This window comes from Phoenix dactylifera, chromosome 10, assembly GCF_009389715.1.
Source record: "Phoenix dactylifera cultivar Barhee BC4 chromosome 10, palm_55x_up_171113_PBpolish2nd_filt_p, whole genome shotgun sequence".
Taxonomy (NCBI): domain Eukaryota; kingdom Viridiplantae; phylum Streptophyta; class Magnoliopsida; order Arecales; family Arecaceae; genus Phoenix; species Phoenix dactylifera.
Window position 1 is genome coordinate 8,031,078 of NC_052401.1, and position 15,957 is coordinate 8,047,034.

Here is a 15,957-nt window from a genome sequence, read left to right on the forward strand (position 1 = left end):
AATGGTATCAGAGCGGATCTGGCCCATAACCTATGTGGACTAAGGGACACTGCAGCATGGATCCATTGGGGCTAACCATGAACCGATCATGGTGTTTGTGATTAGATTTGAATGAATTTGAACCCTTAGCCTGACGAGGACGTCAGGGCTTGAACGGGGGGAGTATGTGAGGACCCGTGCGGGCGTGTGTTTAGTCCCACATCGGTTATTCGCTGGGTAGATCTTGGGTATTTATACAGGATCAAGGAACCCAAATAGTAACTTCCGACTAGCCATTTTGGGTAAGGTCCTGGGTTGTTACACTTTCGGTGCCAAAGGTGTCAGGTTCTAACTATAGAAGGAGCTTCAAGATGCCAAACTCCTCTGTTTCAAACTGGACTCTCAATCCATCCTAGATTGGAATCGCATTCATGTTGGGCATTGGAGATATAGTATTCTCTTGTAGAAAGATTGTTGGCCAGGAGACCCTCCACAAGAAATTTTCCCAGCACTATTTGCTTCCTGTCTCTCACACAATTTTTGAAGGTGTCAAAGGTTTGGAATGCCTCAAATCAGAACTGGAACCTGCAACATCTTGCCGCTTTAAGATCAACTCATTAGTGAATTTAATTAACTAATCTCTTTACTAGAGCTGGTGCAACTTGGGAAGTCTCCTAGATGGCTCAATTCATTCCTTCCACAGATTCTGTCCTTGTTCTGCAAGCGTTTGGAGCAGTGCTGTCCCCAAAAAAGATGAAAGATCTTCATGTGGCAAGGATTAAACAACAAACTGCAAACAGGAGAACTCCTACAGAAGCAAGGCTGGAGTGAGTAATGACATCTGTGATAACCTTCAATAAACTATTTGCTCAGTTATTTTCTATTAAAAAAAAGCCTTAAATATGACCTCGTCCTCGTATCACTCAGGCAGCTTGTGCACAATCTTGGTAATTGTTGAAATTGAAGAAAAAGAGAAAAGAATTATATGTCTACTTGTCTCTAACAATATACAGGAGCAGTCTTTATATAGATTAGGAGGCTGACGAAGTTTGGTAAGGCCGACTAAGTTTGGCACAATCAATCACAAATCAATCAAGATGAAATTTAGTAAGATCGATTAAGCTTGGCACAATCAATCAATCAATAGATTTTAACAGTAATTACATTTACCCACTCTATTGCTTCATGTTTATTTGAGCATTTACGATAGCATCTTCTTCTTTTTTCTTATTTTGAGAAAATAATCTTGGATTGGAACTGATGATGGGTTTTTTTTTTTTTTAAAGTATAATAAGAACAAGACTTGATAGTTATGGTTATGGTCACTCTATATCTTGTTCGGTTATTCTGATCTATACTTTATAATTGTAATCTTGATTTTCTTATGATCCTTAGTTCCATTTAATATAGGAAAATATGGTTATATGAATATTCTTATATAATTTTCGGTAGAAAGGAGCTTGAACACCCACGGCAACTCAGTAGTTATTGATGTAGGAAAATATAGTTTCAAGGGATCAAAGCATAAATTAGTCAGATCTGATCTAGCCGCAGAGGATTAACAAACCATTGGAGTTTTTTGTTTCTTCCCTTAGAGACTAAAAGAGGGAAACTTGATAAATAATAGTACCAAAGTTCGGACCTAGAACCTCTCCAATGTGGAGTAGGAAAGCAACTGCTTGACTATAGGCCAGAGGAGGAAGCATAGAGCATGAAAAATTCGATAAACATGAAATCAAAGTAGTTGTAAATATATGAAGTTTCAAGACAAACCTGGTAATTAAGGAGGTAATAGTGTAATATGGCACCTGCACTATGGACTTGATTGTATTTAGTCTTAAATCAATATACTTCAACAATCTTCTATTGACAACGTGCTTGAGGTTATCCTAGAAACCAAGAATTAGCTTCTTGCAAATATCACCTACATGAGATGGTTTAGAATTGCCCCCCCGCCCCCCGCCCCCCTCCTCTCTCTCTCTCTCTCTCTCTCTCTCTCTCTCTCTCTCTCGCTCTTGCTCTAGGAAACACAAAATTGTGCTAGCCGAAATGGCAGATTCACCTACCATATTACAATCATAGTACACCGTACCGGCTCGAACTAGGCGATGCGGGGCATACCATACTAATTCAGAACTGGTACTCGGTATGAGTGGCATACTAATACTCGATAAGCCAAAAAAACTCCATACCATACCGTACCGACATTATACTAGTGTGATACCCGTACGGGATCCGATATCGAGACGACGAATCTTGAGAAGACCTTGCTTCTTCAAATGAAAGTTGTATAATTGGTAATGAGTGAGGTTGGTTTAGGGACAATGATATGGGTGGATGGACTCTGAGTTACCTTCTACCATCATTAAAAGGCTCAATTAACCATAACAAAGAAACAACACAAGGTTTCTATAAGTACATATATGTAGTAGTATGCATGGGCATGTGGAAGCAGAGGAACTCATGACCAGTGGGAGGATGATTTATTTGACAATTTCCATTAAAACCCATTAAAAAGTAAATTAGAGTGTTTTCCTTCAATTCTCTACTCTTTGCTTTTTTATCTTGAATGCAAGTGTTTAAGATTTCCTCCTTGCAAAAACTGATTTTGCTTCTCCTGCACTTAACTGCATTATTTCTGCCCAACTTGAAGTATCCCGTGATGCATAATACCCTTTGAAATGAGGGTCCGTGAGGCCGAAATGGTGCAAAATAAAAACATCTATTGATTGAAGTTATGAAATGCTAAAACGGACCAGGAATTAGAAGAACAAATCCCAGGCCAAGAAGTAAATTGTATAAAAAAACAGAAAAGGAAAGAAGATTAACAAAACAAGAAGAGATGAGACAAACATCATAAAATTCTACAGATCGAAAACATCAGCAGACCCATAACGAAAGCCCAATAAGGCATTGAGATTTCTTGCTGAGTCCTTATCTTGTTAGAAATTTATTTAGTGCTATTCTCTATTAAGTTAGGTTGAGTCTTAGGTATCATATACTTGAGTTTGTTTTTTAGTGGAAGTGGAAAATGATGATGTTTTTGTCTTATACTGGGAGAGAGAGTATGATTTTACAAAGAGCATGTGAGAGAGTAATGTGAAAATCATAAGAGAATTCTTTTAGGGCTCGTTTGGTTCGCAGAAAAGGGAGGGGGGAAAGTGTGGTCAACGGAAAAGTAATGAAATGCCTCTTGTTTGGTTGGAGTTTTCAAAGGAGAGAGATGGAAAAGTTGTATTCCCATGGGAATATGATTCCCACATTTCATGGGAAAGTCTTTCCCATGAGAAACATGGGAAAGTTACTTTCCCATGAGGTGGGAATCACTCCTTTTTTATTTTTTCCCAAAAAGACCCTTCAGCATTAAAGAAGCATTAAAGAGGCATTAAAGACCTAATTTTTATTAAGGGCATAATAGGAATTATACATAACTTTCCTAGGAAAGTGGATGGTCAACCAAACATAAGCACTTTGGAAATTTGTCACTTTCCCATGGTTAACCAAACATGCCAAAAGTGCTTTCCTAGGTATTCTCTTCCTAGGAATCTGATTCCCAGGAATCATATTCCTAGAAGGGAAAATACTTCCCGCGAACCAAACGAGCCCTTAGGTGAGATAAGGCGTGTTAAAGAGATGTGAGATTTCTTATGAGAAGCTGAAATTATTGTTTCCGCATTTATTTTTTTAGATAAATTTATTTTTTTCTCCCAAATAATTTTTTCTGTCACTTTTTGTTCATTTAATTAATGTTTGTTCTAGTTCCTACGCTGGTACATCTGTTTTATATTGAGTAGTATGCCATTCTACATCTGATAATCACATATCTAACTTTAGGAGAAAAACCAATCAACAAATGAAAGTATGAAATAATATCCTTCTGACCACACTAACATAGGAAAAAATCAACTATAATTCAAGAGAAAAAGCCTAAAAGCAATGGAGGATCGCACGAGAGGGCAACGAAGCATGTGTAAGATGATAGAACTCCGCTGCGAATCAAAGGAAACAATATGCCCATGAGAAGGTCAACCCTTTGGCCATGGAGGTGCTGTGATAGACCTATATATGCATTGGTTCTTGATTAGGCTGAGGCTGCCATCAAGAAAAAGATAAGGGAACTTGGCATTGCAAGGGGTTTCATTGGTGGTAACCCGAGAGCTTAATCTTAATCTTTCAAGCTTGGGTTCACACCCTCAAGCATATATGCTTAAAACATAGGGTTCCAAATTTCTTGGATCAATCAATACCCAGACTTTAGGCCTGACCTAATTGGATCCAACTTAACCAGATTTTCTATAGTTACTTGGAATCGGGTCTAGGTACTTTCTACCGATCACACAAGAAAGTAGTCATCATATTTTCTCCATTTTGTTTTTATAAAATCTTTAATTTTTTTGGGGCAACTGAAGGATTTGATCAAATCGCCTTGTATGTGCTCATGCTATGTCAAGAAGGAGCTAGGCCAAGCTAGGAGTTCTAATAATTTAAGTAGGGTTGAAATCGGAATAGATACTAATTAAGATATCCATATCTCTATTTATTTTATTTGACAAATATAAATACAGATAAGAATGTTAATCGAATGTAAAAAAATCATATCTATATTTATTTTAAACAAATAAGAATACAAATCGGATACCAAAAATATGGATATAAATACGGATATAAGTCGGATAATTAAACTTTATTACCACAGAATCAAAGATATTACTAAGTGGATCATAAATTAAGTTAATAACATGTTAATATGGTCCTTCATTTTTTAAAAAATTATTAATGCTATGTAAATTAAATAGGGTTACAAATGGAATTAGATATTTAGATATGGATCAAATAGTTGTCTATCCATATGCATATCTATTTTTCTTTGGCGAATATAGATACCGATACGGATACTAGTCGGATGATCAAATTTCTATCCATATCTGGATAGTTTCGGATATGAAAATGGATTCGAATGAATATTATCCAATCCACTTTCATCCCTAAATTTGAGACGCAATGGGGATAATAATACTCCTAGGACAGTACCTAATATGCCTTCAATCCAGATTTTTAACTTTTCATTTTGGTTTTATAAATTAAATTTAATGAATTATCTCTAACAAGAATTGACAACATCGACACTGTCTTGCATTTTTGGCCATATCTTTCTGGTCTAAGTTCCAAGTTAGATGATCCAAGATTCACTTGAAATCTACCATGATGTTAGGGACATGGAAGTGCTTTGACACTCAAAACTCTATCTTTGTTGGCCATGGGAAAGTCATTTTTGACACTAATACATGATGAATTAATGAAGCCCACAGGAAGACGATGAGATGATTGACATGGTACAAGACCATATGATGTATGTGGTATAGGATATAATTTTCCTAAAAAGATAGGGGCGGGAAGCTAGAGATGCTCTTAAGAAACAAGTTCTCTACTTGCGGGAGCATCCCATTTGACCCACTTGGTGTTAAAAGGCTTAATCATTATTTTATTCATCGTATCTGCCTAGCTTGATTATCTTAATTGATTTAAAATAAATAAATACATAAATAAATAACAAAATAAACAAACAAATAAATAATAAATAACAGGAGTGCCGAGTAAACAAAAAAATAATAATTATTTTGTTAAATGAACAAATATTCAAATATATATGACTCATTTTCATGTTATATGTAACAAAAGCAAGTTGTCAGGGTTGAGTTTGTCAAAATCTTCTTCTTCGTTTCAGTGAACATAAACAGGCTACAAATACATATCTCAATGTCAACATGAAGAACTATGACTCTGATACGCAAGCAAATATGGAGAAGCTTCATCATCATAGAACCAATGATAAATATCTAGTTTAATTTTGTTAGTAACTTAGTTTAAAACTCCTTAGTTGACAATAGTGGGCAGTATCTCCTTGTAGCATTGTTAAGTATTGAAGAATATAATAAAAGAAAAGTAAACAAAAAAGAGAGTCAGAAAAGGGGTGCCATTGGTTCACAGCATGGATTGTCTTTTGGACCTAAACCTACATTTTAATGTCCCCAAATTTTTCATCCCTTCTAGTTTATGTTTTGAACTTAACTCGAGACTCGAACTCAGGTTCTTAGTACTAACCTTCGTAAGCTTTACTATGTGCATTAGCGAAATAATTTAGAGAAAAAATTATATTACCATGAAATTTTTCAAGAAAAATATATTATTAGGGATCTTAAAATTTTTGCTCATTAACTATCTAACAATTGCAATTAAGAGCAAGCCAACATTGCATGATCAACTTGATGAACTAACTACCCATAGAGCGTGACAAGTTTGTCTTATGCAATTTCCAAAATATTTCTTGTTAGTGGAAAAGAAAAGGAATTTTTGAAATTTTTTTCTTTTTTGATACAACAGCACCTCATATTAAACAAGTGCGAGTGCACCAGCAAAATCCAAAAAAAAAAAGAGTGAATGGAGAGGGAGAGGAACGGCCTCGAGGCACTCCCATAGAAACTAGTCGACGACACTATTCACTTCATGAAAGATATGAGTGATCCGAAAAGCGTCAAGCTCTCTTGAAAGCCTGTAGATGTTCCGAAACAACGGGTGCTGATCGTCACTGCTGTGCCGGCCCTAATTTCAGTCGATTACCATGGCTCAGTCATCTTCAAGACAGATACAATCTGCAGCCAGTGCACGCCAAAGAAATTCTTTTCAGTTAGAGATGATCATATGAAATTCATGCCCAGAAAAGGATAACACAACCTCATAAAAGTGGGAAAAGAAAAAAAAAAAAAAAAGATGAGAAAAAACAAGACTGATCCTTTGAGACTGCTGAACATAGAACTATAATCTGCCTCACACCACCTTCATTAGACATATAGGTGAGCTTGCAGAATGACAAGGAACAACATGAGAAGCAAACCAAAGATGAGAGCATGGGCCAGAATGGAGACCCAGCTGGTCTTCATGTTCATGAAGTCGACCGGCCGATTCCTCCCCGGCAGCTGCAAGATTACTCCGGGGCTCAGGAATGCAAACAAAGCTGAAGCTATGATGGATGGAGCCCAATCCTTCATGGTTGGAAATTTCCAACTGCCTTAAACTGACCACCTCTTCTGAAGCTTATGTTTCACCTCAGAAAAAGGGAGAGGAGGAGCTTAGAGGAAGAACGAGACCTTTGAAGTGTTTGGATCCAAGATGACAGAGAGAAGATGATGCTCTTGAAATGAGAAGAAAAAGGCACCTCGGATGCCAAAATGCTCATTGCTTGGATGGGAATCTGGGAAAGCTAGAATAGAACAATCATGCCAAGGAACCCACCTTTTTTTTTTAAAAAAAAAGGTATATGCTCCTTTCAACCTAGTGATAACAAAGTAATATTATAATGAAGACCTGGAAATGTGCCTTAGATTACGGAGTGCGGATTAGGTTGGGGAATGTTTGCCATGGTCTAATTGGACTTGGGCTTGTTCTAACCAGGTTTCAAGTAATGCTTGCATGATAAAGCTGAATCACTTTAAAGTTCTTTCAGTTACCTTTTGACTTGTTTCTGTAGAGAATATAGAGAATAGAAAACAAGGACCAGATGTGGAGGATACAGAAAATCTGAAAAACAATGACTCTGTTATATTGAAAAATCTATATATATATTTTTTTTATACATCCAGAAAACATAACATAATACTCTTAAATAGACTTGGTGACTTTGACAAGGAAGTAAACACGTTCTACACTTGCTTTGTTTTTTCTCTAACAAATACAAACAGTCCTACATCATAGCATTAGTTAAAACTATCCTACATACTAGCAAACAGGCCCAACATCCTAGCAACAAACTAGACACGTTCTGACTTATTCAAAAAACAAAATACAATTGATTATTCTCTTCAGCACAGGTTTGAATTATTTCCAACAGTTTCAACAGAAGCTGAATGCAGTAGGTGAAACAATGGTCCCTCACATGAAGGTGCACAAATTGACATGCAGACTAGTATGGTTTCTTCTTAAACACCAGAAACTACAATGATGATAGGCCAATAGGACTTAGGCTAGTTTGGTTGGAAGATCCTGGCTTACATTCATGTATGCCAAGGGAAGGTCAGCTAGGATCCTCTGTGGTGCATGGGTGCACTGCAAAGTGTTGTGTAACCCTTGATGGCCGCTACCAAAAGATGGACGACTATCCAAAATAAACGTTATGCATGACATAGTACTTGTTCGTGGACCGTCTTGTTTGATGACCGTCCATCTCCTAATGATGGCTCGAGGACTGCACAGCTCTTTGTGGGTGACCCATGCACCACAAAGATCCGTGCCTAGAAAAGCTCCTAAGTTTGAAAAATTAATAAGATTTTTTTTTCTTGAATAGCACCACAAGGAAAACCTTGATCTTCTTTTGAATAGGTAAAATCCAGAAATTTGTGGCTATTAAACAAGAAGTTCCTCCATATTGATTATTGAGTAGCAGTTGTGAACATAAAAAGTTCCATTCTTACTCCATCACCAAGGAAAAAAGGTAAAGATTGATTCCCTGTAACTAAGCATGTAAAAAAAGATCTCAAGAGCCTGTCCATTAGTAACTAGATTCCTAAATCAATGATCCAATTCTGATCTCTTTCCTCATTTAAAATATCTGTTACCTTAGCATCTTTTCCGACAGCAAGATCATAGGGTTGGATAAGCATGTCTAAGAGGTGTCTCCTCTGACAAAGCATCAGACAAAAAGCTGAGAAGCAAATTTGTAATAATCAAGGTTGTCTTGTGGTTGTAATAGGGGTTGCCTTGACTTGCATGCTATTGATTATTTATCAAGTTGAGACAAAATACACTTTGGTTGTATAGGGGTTGTTTTGCATGATATTGCTAGGCCAAGCCTATCTTCAGATTGACTTCAAACTGCAGTTAAAAGCACTTTGGCAAATTATGTACAGCAAATATGCAAGAACATACATGCATAAAAGCAATTAGAGCAACTAATAGGCCTATTATGAATTAGTTTCAGATCTGTTAATGCATGAGTGATGCCTCACCAACTTTGCTGTTGTCTCTTGAAAAGAGGTTTCTCAGAGTACCTGCCCATCTCTATCACAAAGCTAAAATATTTGAAATAATCATCACATTGGAAATCACACTCCAGAGATAGGTCACTGCAGTTATGCTACAACTTTGATGCACGTTGGTTATAGTAGTTCTAAAGTTGGGTTTAGATGAGAGCAAGATTTACTTGTAGGAAGGTATACAGAAAGACTCTGCCTAATATGCTATAGCTCTAGGGCTAGCTCAGACTGGGAAATTAAGCCTGGGTTCACTCCATGGTTTAAAAGCTGTTCAAACAGTCAAGGTTCGTTCCATCTGACAAAAAATTGGAAAGCCTGTGGCAGGTTCGAAGAATTGATTTGAATCGAAGTAGATCTAGAAATGAAGTCTTCAAATAGAACAGATCAAGCACAAACAAGTAATTCTGGCTTTATTTATACTTACATATCTGACGAAGAGGGATTAGGGGCCAAGGGACTCAGGAACCGGGTTTCGAGGATGAAGCGGCTAGTTCATATCTCCATTTGCTAGCTTCACTGGCAATTTCATTACCTTTACGAGCAAAATCATGTCCCTCGTTACGAGCTTATACATATGCTTCTAAAGCCACTTGATTAGCTACGACACCGGATGACTTTTTCCGAGGATGTCCTAAAGTTCCTCCACATGATAATTTGAAGAATTAAATCTAATGATTGATTTATAGTCTCGGTCCTCGAAGCAACAAAACAGAAGGGATAAATTGAGGTCCAATTTGCACTTTGTCAGGCATGGCCCAATAAAGTAACCAGACTTCTCTAATCTAGTCCTTTAGTTTAGGCCAGCTTCAGTGTATAAGCCACTGACACCCCTATTCCGCTATTCGGTTGTAGTGCTACAAATTGGTGGGATTAGATAGATCAGGATCTGATCTAAATCCGAATCAAACTGGATGGAACACAATTGAGCCCAATTTGATTGGAGCCCGTTCCACTTGAGAGAGAAAAAATAGCTAGAATAAATAATTTGACCTAGACCGGACTTTGGAAGTAATCTGACCCATTAATAGACTACCAAGGTCTAGGTTAGGTCTAGTCCTTGAGGCCCTATTTGATTCCAGAATAACAAGAGCTTGAATAAGTTCCCTCAGTCCTTTGTATTCTACTTTAATTTGTTTTCTTAAGCATAAATTTGAATTTTTTGCTTTCGTTAATAATTCTGAAATAAATTATAATTCTTGCAAATACTATTTGATTGAATTGTCTTATATAGGAGAATAAGGACAAGCATACTAAAAAAACACAAGGAATTCTTCTTTCTTTTTTTTTCATGTGGTAGTTGGGTAGATGTATATATATATGCTTTCGTATGAATAATTGCATATTCCATACCACAACGATCACATGGAAATCTTTGACCTAATCGGAAGTTTCATGCCATGGCTTATGTTATATTTAGATTGTAGTAGATGTAGCACATATGGAGTGCAGGCAAGTGGAATCATGTTATGGATGATAATAATTCCGTCATTTGATTTAATATTTTTGTATATTTGCAAAGAAATACATTTATATTTACAAGACTGCCCTCTAAAAGTACAAATTGTTGCATAGAAGGAACTAGTCAAGAGATTGGATTTGCTCATGCTGCTTAGTTCTTGAATCCAAAACTGACCTATTTGAAATTGGTCTAACACTAGGCCCAAATTTAGCTCAAGTTAGGTTCATGCTTGGCCAACTTGATCTTGACAATGAGCTATCAAATGAAATTATTTAGTTAAGCAGGCTGAAGGATGAACTAGATCAGTCCAGTCACAGACTTCTTTAACCTAACCACATACTTGGCTAACTGCTGCCATAAAGTTCTGATCAGACCAACAATCATTAGTAAACATGCAACGAACCTACTGATTTTGACCAGCAAACACACCAAATGTAATAGGTTCGACTGAGCATATTTTTTCTTTTATTTCAGGAAATATAATGGGGATGCCACCATTTGACTTTGCCAATTCACAAATCTAGTGCTTAAATTATGTGTTACACAACTTGCAATTCTAATCAGTCTTGGTCCGATTATCGACACTCCTCTTTTAAGGGATTGCTTGGGATCATGATTCGAATATGGTGATTGCACTTTCAAAATATTTTTGAAAAAAAGAGAGGAGAAAATTGTGTTGCATCCAAAAATGAAAAAGACATGCCATTTGGGATGCAAGATTTGAGGCTGCTCATCTTATTTTGTTTGTATCCTTTGCTCATGATCCTAGCTCTCTCATATTCTGAAGACTGAAACAACTCATATTTTATGACATCATGCTAGTGATAGGTCCAATCCATAATGTTAGGCCTCGTGTTCTAACTTTATTCATCATTTTATATTTTCTTTCTATTTTTCATGAAGCTATAACCTTCACCAAGCCATCACCACCATTATCATCGCAAACCGTAAGAAATGAGCCAAACAAGAAGGTAAATTGTTCCTCCCATCTTTACATGCGAATGCTAAAGAGCAGTAGTATAGGTCGTTCTTCTCTATCTTTTATACAAGGAAAAAGAGATTTACTAGTTATTATTGTCATAAGAAAAGGAAAAGAAGCAGGTCATTTTCTGTTCTTTTGAAGGATTGAACTTTATATTTTAAACGATAAGCATTCCAGAGTGGATTTATAATAGATGAGTATGTTATATGGAAATAGGGTTCATAGATGAGGCTTTCTGAATAATAGGTCAATTGGGTAAGTTTATGTCTTAAATTTTGTGGCGATCTTCTCTAAATATTAATTATGGTCATATGGTGGAAGGGTTGGGGCGTGGGTTATAGTTCTCTCCCAAATACTCTTAACCTAATAAATCATGGTAAAGGTAAGAGCTGATCCCAAATCTTTTGTTACGACTACCAAAAATTTTACTAGCTTGGTAAGTTGGCCCCTTCATCATGTTAGATGTATAAGGCTAAATCTATGAAACTTATAAAAGAGTCAATCAGTTCTACAAGGAAAATCAATATCTTTATGAATTTTTTTTAGATGATTTGAAAAGTTGTATCCTTAGGAAGAGATAGCCCTTTCAACAGTGGCCGCATTTTAAACACAATCCAGATGATAGTGTTTAATGGTTACCCTCAACTATATGTGCTTTGAGAATGGTGGTGCTGCTATTGCCAATTATTTTAAAGATATAATTCAGAAAAAAATTTTCATTGAGAAAACCTCTCAATAGACTCAAAAGTGGAACTTTTTCTCCAAATTGAAGAGGGACATGTTCATTGGACTGTAGATTCAAAAGATATATATCTTGACATACATTCTTCCTTGTACAATTTGCAACTAAGCACTCGCTTTGTTCTAAAATAAATATAACATCTGCATGTGTCCAGTACACATTTCGCATACAAAAATATTACAACCCTCATAAAGAATTTGAATCTATTTGATTCCCTTTGAGGTGAACACTTCCTATATTCAAGATTTAATTGTTGGAGATGATTACTAGATTGGAAAGTAGATTCTTCAAGCCGATCCCAACTCGGGATTAAGTTTGGTACATTTATTTTGTAATTTCCTTGTGAATTTATTTTAAACACTACTAGGAGAGATCTGAGAATTGAAGTGTCTTCACCAAATTTGATGTGTATGACAACTCTTATTGTGTAACCTAAAATTACTCACCAATCTTACCTAGATCATTTTTTTAAAAAAAAGGGAAAAGCAATTAAAATGAAATAAAGGGGCTATTTTAGAAGATAAGACTTCATAAATGGTTTTGATTTTTTGACTCGAGTTCATCCATTCCCCAACTATGGCACAACATCAATAATTCAGCATACACTTGTGAATCCAAATTGATGCATCTTATGTGAAGATGGATAAAAAAACCAAATAACTCTACCAAGTTACAGTTGCAAAGCAAAAGAACATTTTTCAGAGGAACCATATAAAGCATAGAGTAGTCCAAACCGAAGTGGAAGGCCATGAAACTTTCACCATCTTTGATCATCCGGCATGCACATGAATGCCTACTGCAATCACCAGGATGGTTAGTATTGCGAAGAAGATGATACTGTGAACCAGAACTGATATCCCACTCGTGTACATATTACCAAACTCTATTACTCTTGTCCTCGCTGGTAGCTGAAACAAGAGACCTGGTGATAGGAGAATAAAGAGGATTACCGCGATGATCACCGGCCCCCAATCCGTCGACATCTTGATCTCTCTCCTCCCCAAGCTTCAAAAGAAGGATGGTTTATTCTTTTTTGATGCAGATAAGAATGGTAGGTGGTAATAAGAAATGTTCTTGGAGAAGGAAGAGAAGCCACACTTAAGAAGAAAGCAAGGGGAGGGAAAAGAACCAAGGGGTGGTAGCTTTTTAAGTTAAAAGGGAATACATGCTTTACACCAATCCTTTTGATCATGGGCCACTCATGGCTTCTTTTCGTATGGTGGTAGGACAAGTTGGGAATGAGCCTTTAGGAAAGCTATCTCGAGACCCATTAATTACTTGTTTCCTTGTGAACTTGTGGCAAAGGAATAGACTTCGAATGACTGTCCTCCTTTCAAGATGCCAATAGAATTGCAAATAGCCAGAACAAAGTTGGGAGCTTGAGATTCCTTACTTTGTTTTATTTAGAATGATTTCAAGTAAGATTCACCGTCTCGATATCGATACCAGACTTTATACCCATACCACACTAGCACAGTATTGGTACAGTACAGTATGAGATTTTTTGGCATATCGAATTTCAGTAAGCCACCTGTACCGAGTACCGGTACTAAACCGGTATGATTTGCCTCGTACCATCTGGTTCAGACCGGTACGGAATACCATAATCCCGCATAGATTTCAATCAAGGCTCTGACACATCATGCTTCTAATAAAAGATATCGTTTATGCTATAGTTTTGCCTTTTTGGCTTAATTTACGGGATAATGAAAAAATTCATTAATATTTTTTTTTGAGCATTAATGTATGAGATCATATGGTGCTTGGTAACCCTTTGCATCATCAATTTTCTAAATTCTAAAGTAGTAACAGAGAGATTTGATAGGAAAAATTGCACAACCATTTTTTTCCCATTGATGAAAAAATGTTTTATGTTCAGAGAGTGTGGAAGGGTAACCCCTCCTGTGTAGATCTCTGTGGAACTCCATTTGGTTCAAGGTTGAAGTGTAATAAACTATTTTAATATACTAACTAAAAAATTAATCCATTAAATAATTTTTGGGAGAAAAAAAGTAAAGACAGTTTAAAATATTCCTTCCTGTAGAGTACAGTAGGTTATTCGAGACTAAAATGGGTCGGTTGTAAAGTCATTTGTCCATTCATTCATTTATTAATTTTTAAAAAGATTAATTGGACTTTGCCCAATTCCTTTTTATAAAGTAAATTAATTCATTTACTCAAAACTAATTCATTTATTGATGAAACACTAGCAAGTAGTTGAGGGGATATCTCAGTCCTCCAACTTTGTTGAGATAATATTTTTTTAAAAAAATATATAGATGTGTTTCCTATATTTTTTTGGTAGTTAATGTTCAGTAATTTGTCAAATAAATTAGTCATGCAATTATCATTTATTGATTTTAGCTGCATGGATTATCTCGATTTGCAAACATAACATCCACGATCTCAAATGATGTGACAAGTATGTTAAAAAGGATAAAGTTTGTCGGCTAATAAAATTTTATAAATAATATCTGTATCATCATCAAAATAAAATTTCAGGCATATATCTCCATGGCACCGAAAATGTCTCAGGGCTCAAGTGATTCACCGAAGCGACGAGACTTTATATATATATATATATATATATATATATATATATATATATATATATATATATATATATATATATATATATATATATATATGAGTGCGCGCGTGCGTATGTAGAGATAGACTATATTTCCCTCAAGAGAAGAAAGCATCTATTCTTCTCAATTCTGAAAACTAATTGTTGGGGAAAAAATGAATTGCCCCAAAACACGTGAACGCATCGCCATCACGTGACTGGGGGCGCCCGACCTGGAGGCGCCCGACCTGGGGGCGCCCAACTTCAAGGCGCCCGACCTCAGGGCTCCCAATCTGGCGCCCGACCAGGCGCTCGACTTCAAGATGTCCGACCCGGGCACCCGACCTCAGCATTCTTGACCTCGGAAGCCCGACCTCACCATCCACCCGCTGCGATCACATCCTTCTGCAGCTCGACCGGGGACCATGCCCTGCTACCGCTGTCTACAATTAATGCGCATGGCCTCCGCAGATCTCCAGCTCACTCAACAGTTAATACGCATGGCCTTTGCAGATCTCCGGCTCATTCAACAATTAATGCGCATGCTATCCACGGATCTCAGGCTCTCCACGGCAACCAGTTGACCTACTCGACTACGTCCGATCAGCCGCGACGACTCACTGGCTCTAGCCTGATCTCCCATGGTAATGCATTAATTCACACGATCGTGCATTAATTCATACGATCGTACTCAATCATAACGGTAACTCGTTCGCCCCGTTACATCACAGGTAATCCTGTACACCTCTATAAAAGGGAAAACCCCTCCCTCTTAGAGGGGGTCTGGACTTTGAAAAATAGAGAAGATAATCTCTCTCCCCTTACACATTAGCCCTCTCTGATTTAAGCATCGAAGGGCTGGCGCCGGAAACCCCGGTCACCGGCTTTTTGCAGGTCCCCCGGAGGACGCCGCCTGCCGACAAACCACCACCCACCATCTTTTGCCGGAGCTTCCTCCTTCTCAGCCAGTGGTCGCCCCCGGGTCCAATTTCCAGCAACAGTTGGCGCTAGAGGAAGGGACCGAGTTGTGGCCATGAAGTTGAAAAGCAAAGGAGCCTCCAATGCCTCCCGACGTCCCCCACCAAGCCCTAGACACTCTGTCCAGAATTCACCGCCAAGACCTCCGGCGGACCCAGTCCCTCAAGTCCAGCCGGAATAGTTCAATATCCTGGTGCAACAAGTTCAAGCCTTGGCCGCAGC

At 37.3% G+C, this 15,957-nt stretch overlaps 2 protein-coding genes across 2 annotated transcripts; both read right to left on the reverse strand.

Annotated features, from left to right (window-relative positions):
• Positions 1-6,326: 6,326 nt before the first annotated feature.
• LOC103713698 lies at positions 6,327-7,243 on the reverse strand. The gene is made up of 2 exons (XM_008800708.4): positions 6,814-7,243; positions 6,327-6,629 (listed from the first exon to the last, which is right to left on the reverse strand). The coding sequence occupies exon 1, from the start codon at positions 7,023-7,025 to the stop codon at positions 6,819-6,821; it is 207 nt and encodes a 68-aa protein (XP_008798930.1). The 5' UTR covers positions 7,026-7,243; the 3' UTR covers positions 6,327-6,629; positions 6,814-6,818.
• A 5,456-nt stretch (positions 7,244-12,699) lies between these two features.
• Positions 12,700-13,321, reverse strand: LOC103713697. The gene has a single exon (XM_008800707.4). It carries the CDS (start codon positions 13,169-13,171, stop codon positions 12,959-12,961), a length of 213 nt encoding a protein of 70 aa, XP_008798929.1. The 5' UTR covers positions 13,172-13,321; the 3' UTR covers positions 12,700-12,958.
• Positions 13,322-15,957: the final 2,636 nt, after the last annotated feature.

Bases quoted from the DNA above. Each gene is read 5' to 3' on its own strand.
- LOC103713698 (XM_008800708.4), bottom strand. From the start codon at position 7,025: ATGAAGGATTGGGCTCCATCCATCATAGCTTCAGCTTTGTTTGCATTC.
- LOC103713697 (XM_008800707.4), bottom strand. From the start codon at position 13,171: ATGTCGACGGATTGGGGGCCGGTGATCATCGCGGTAATCCTCTTTATT.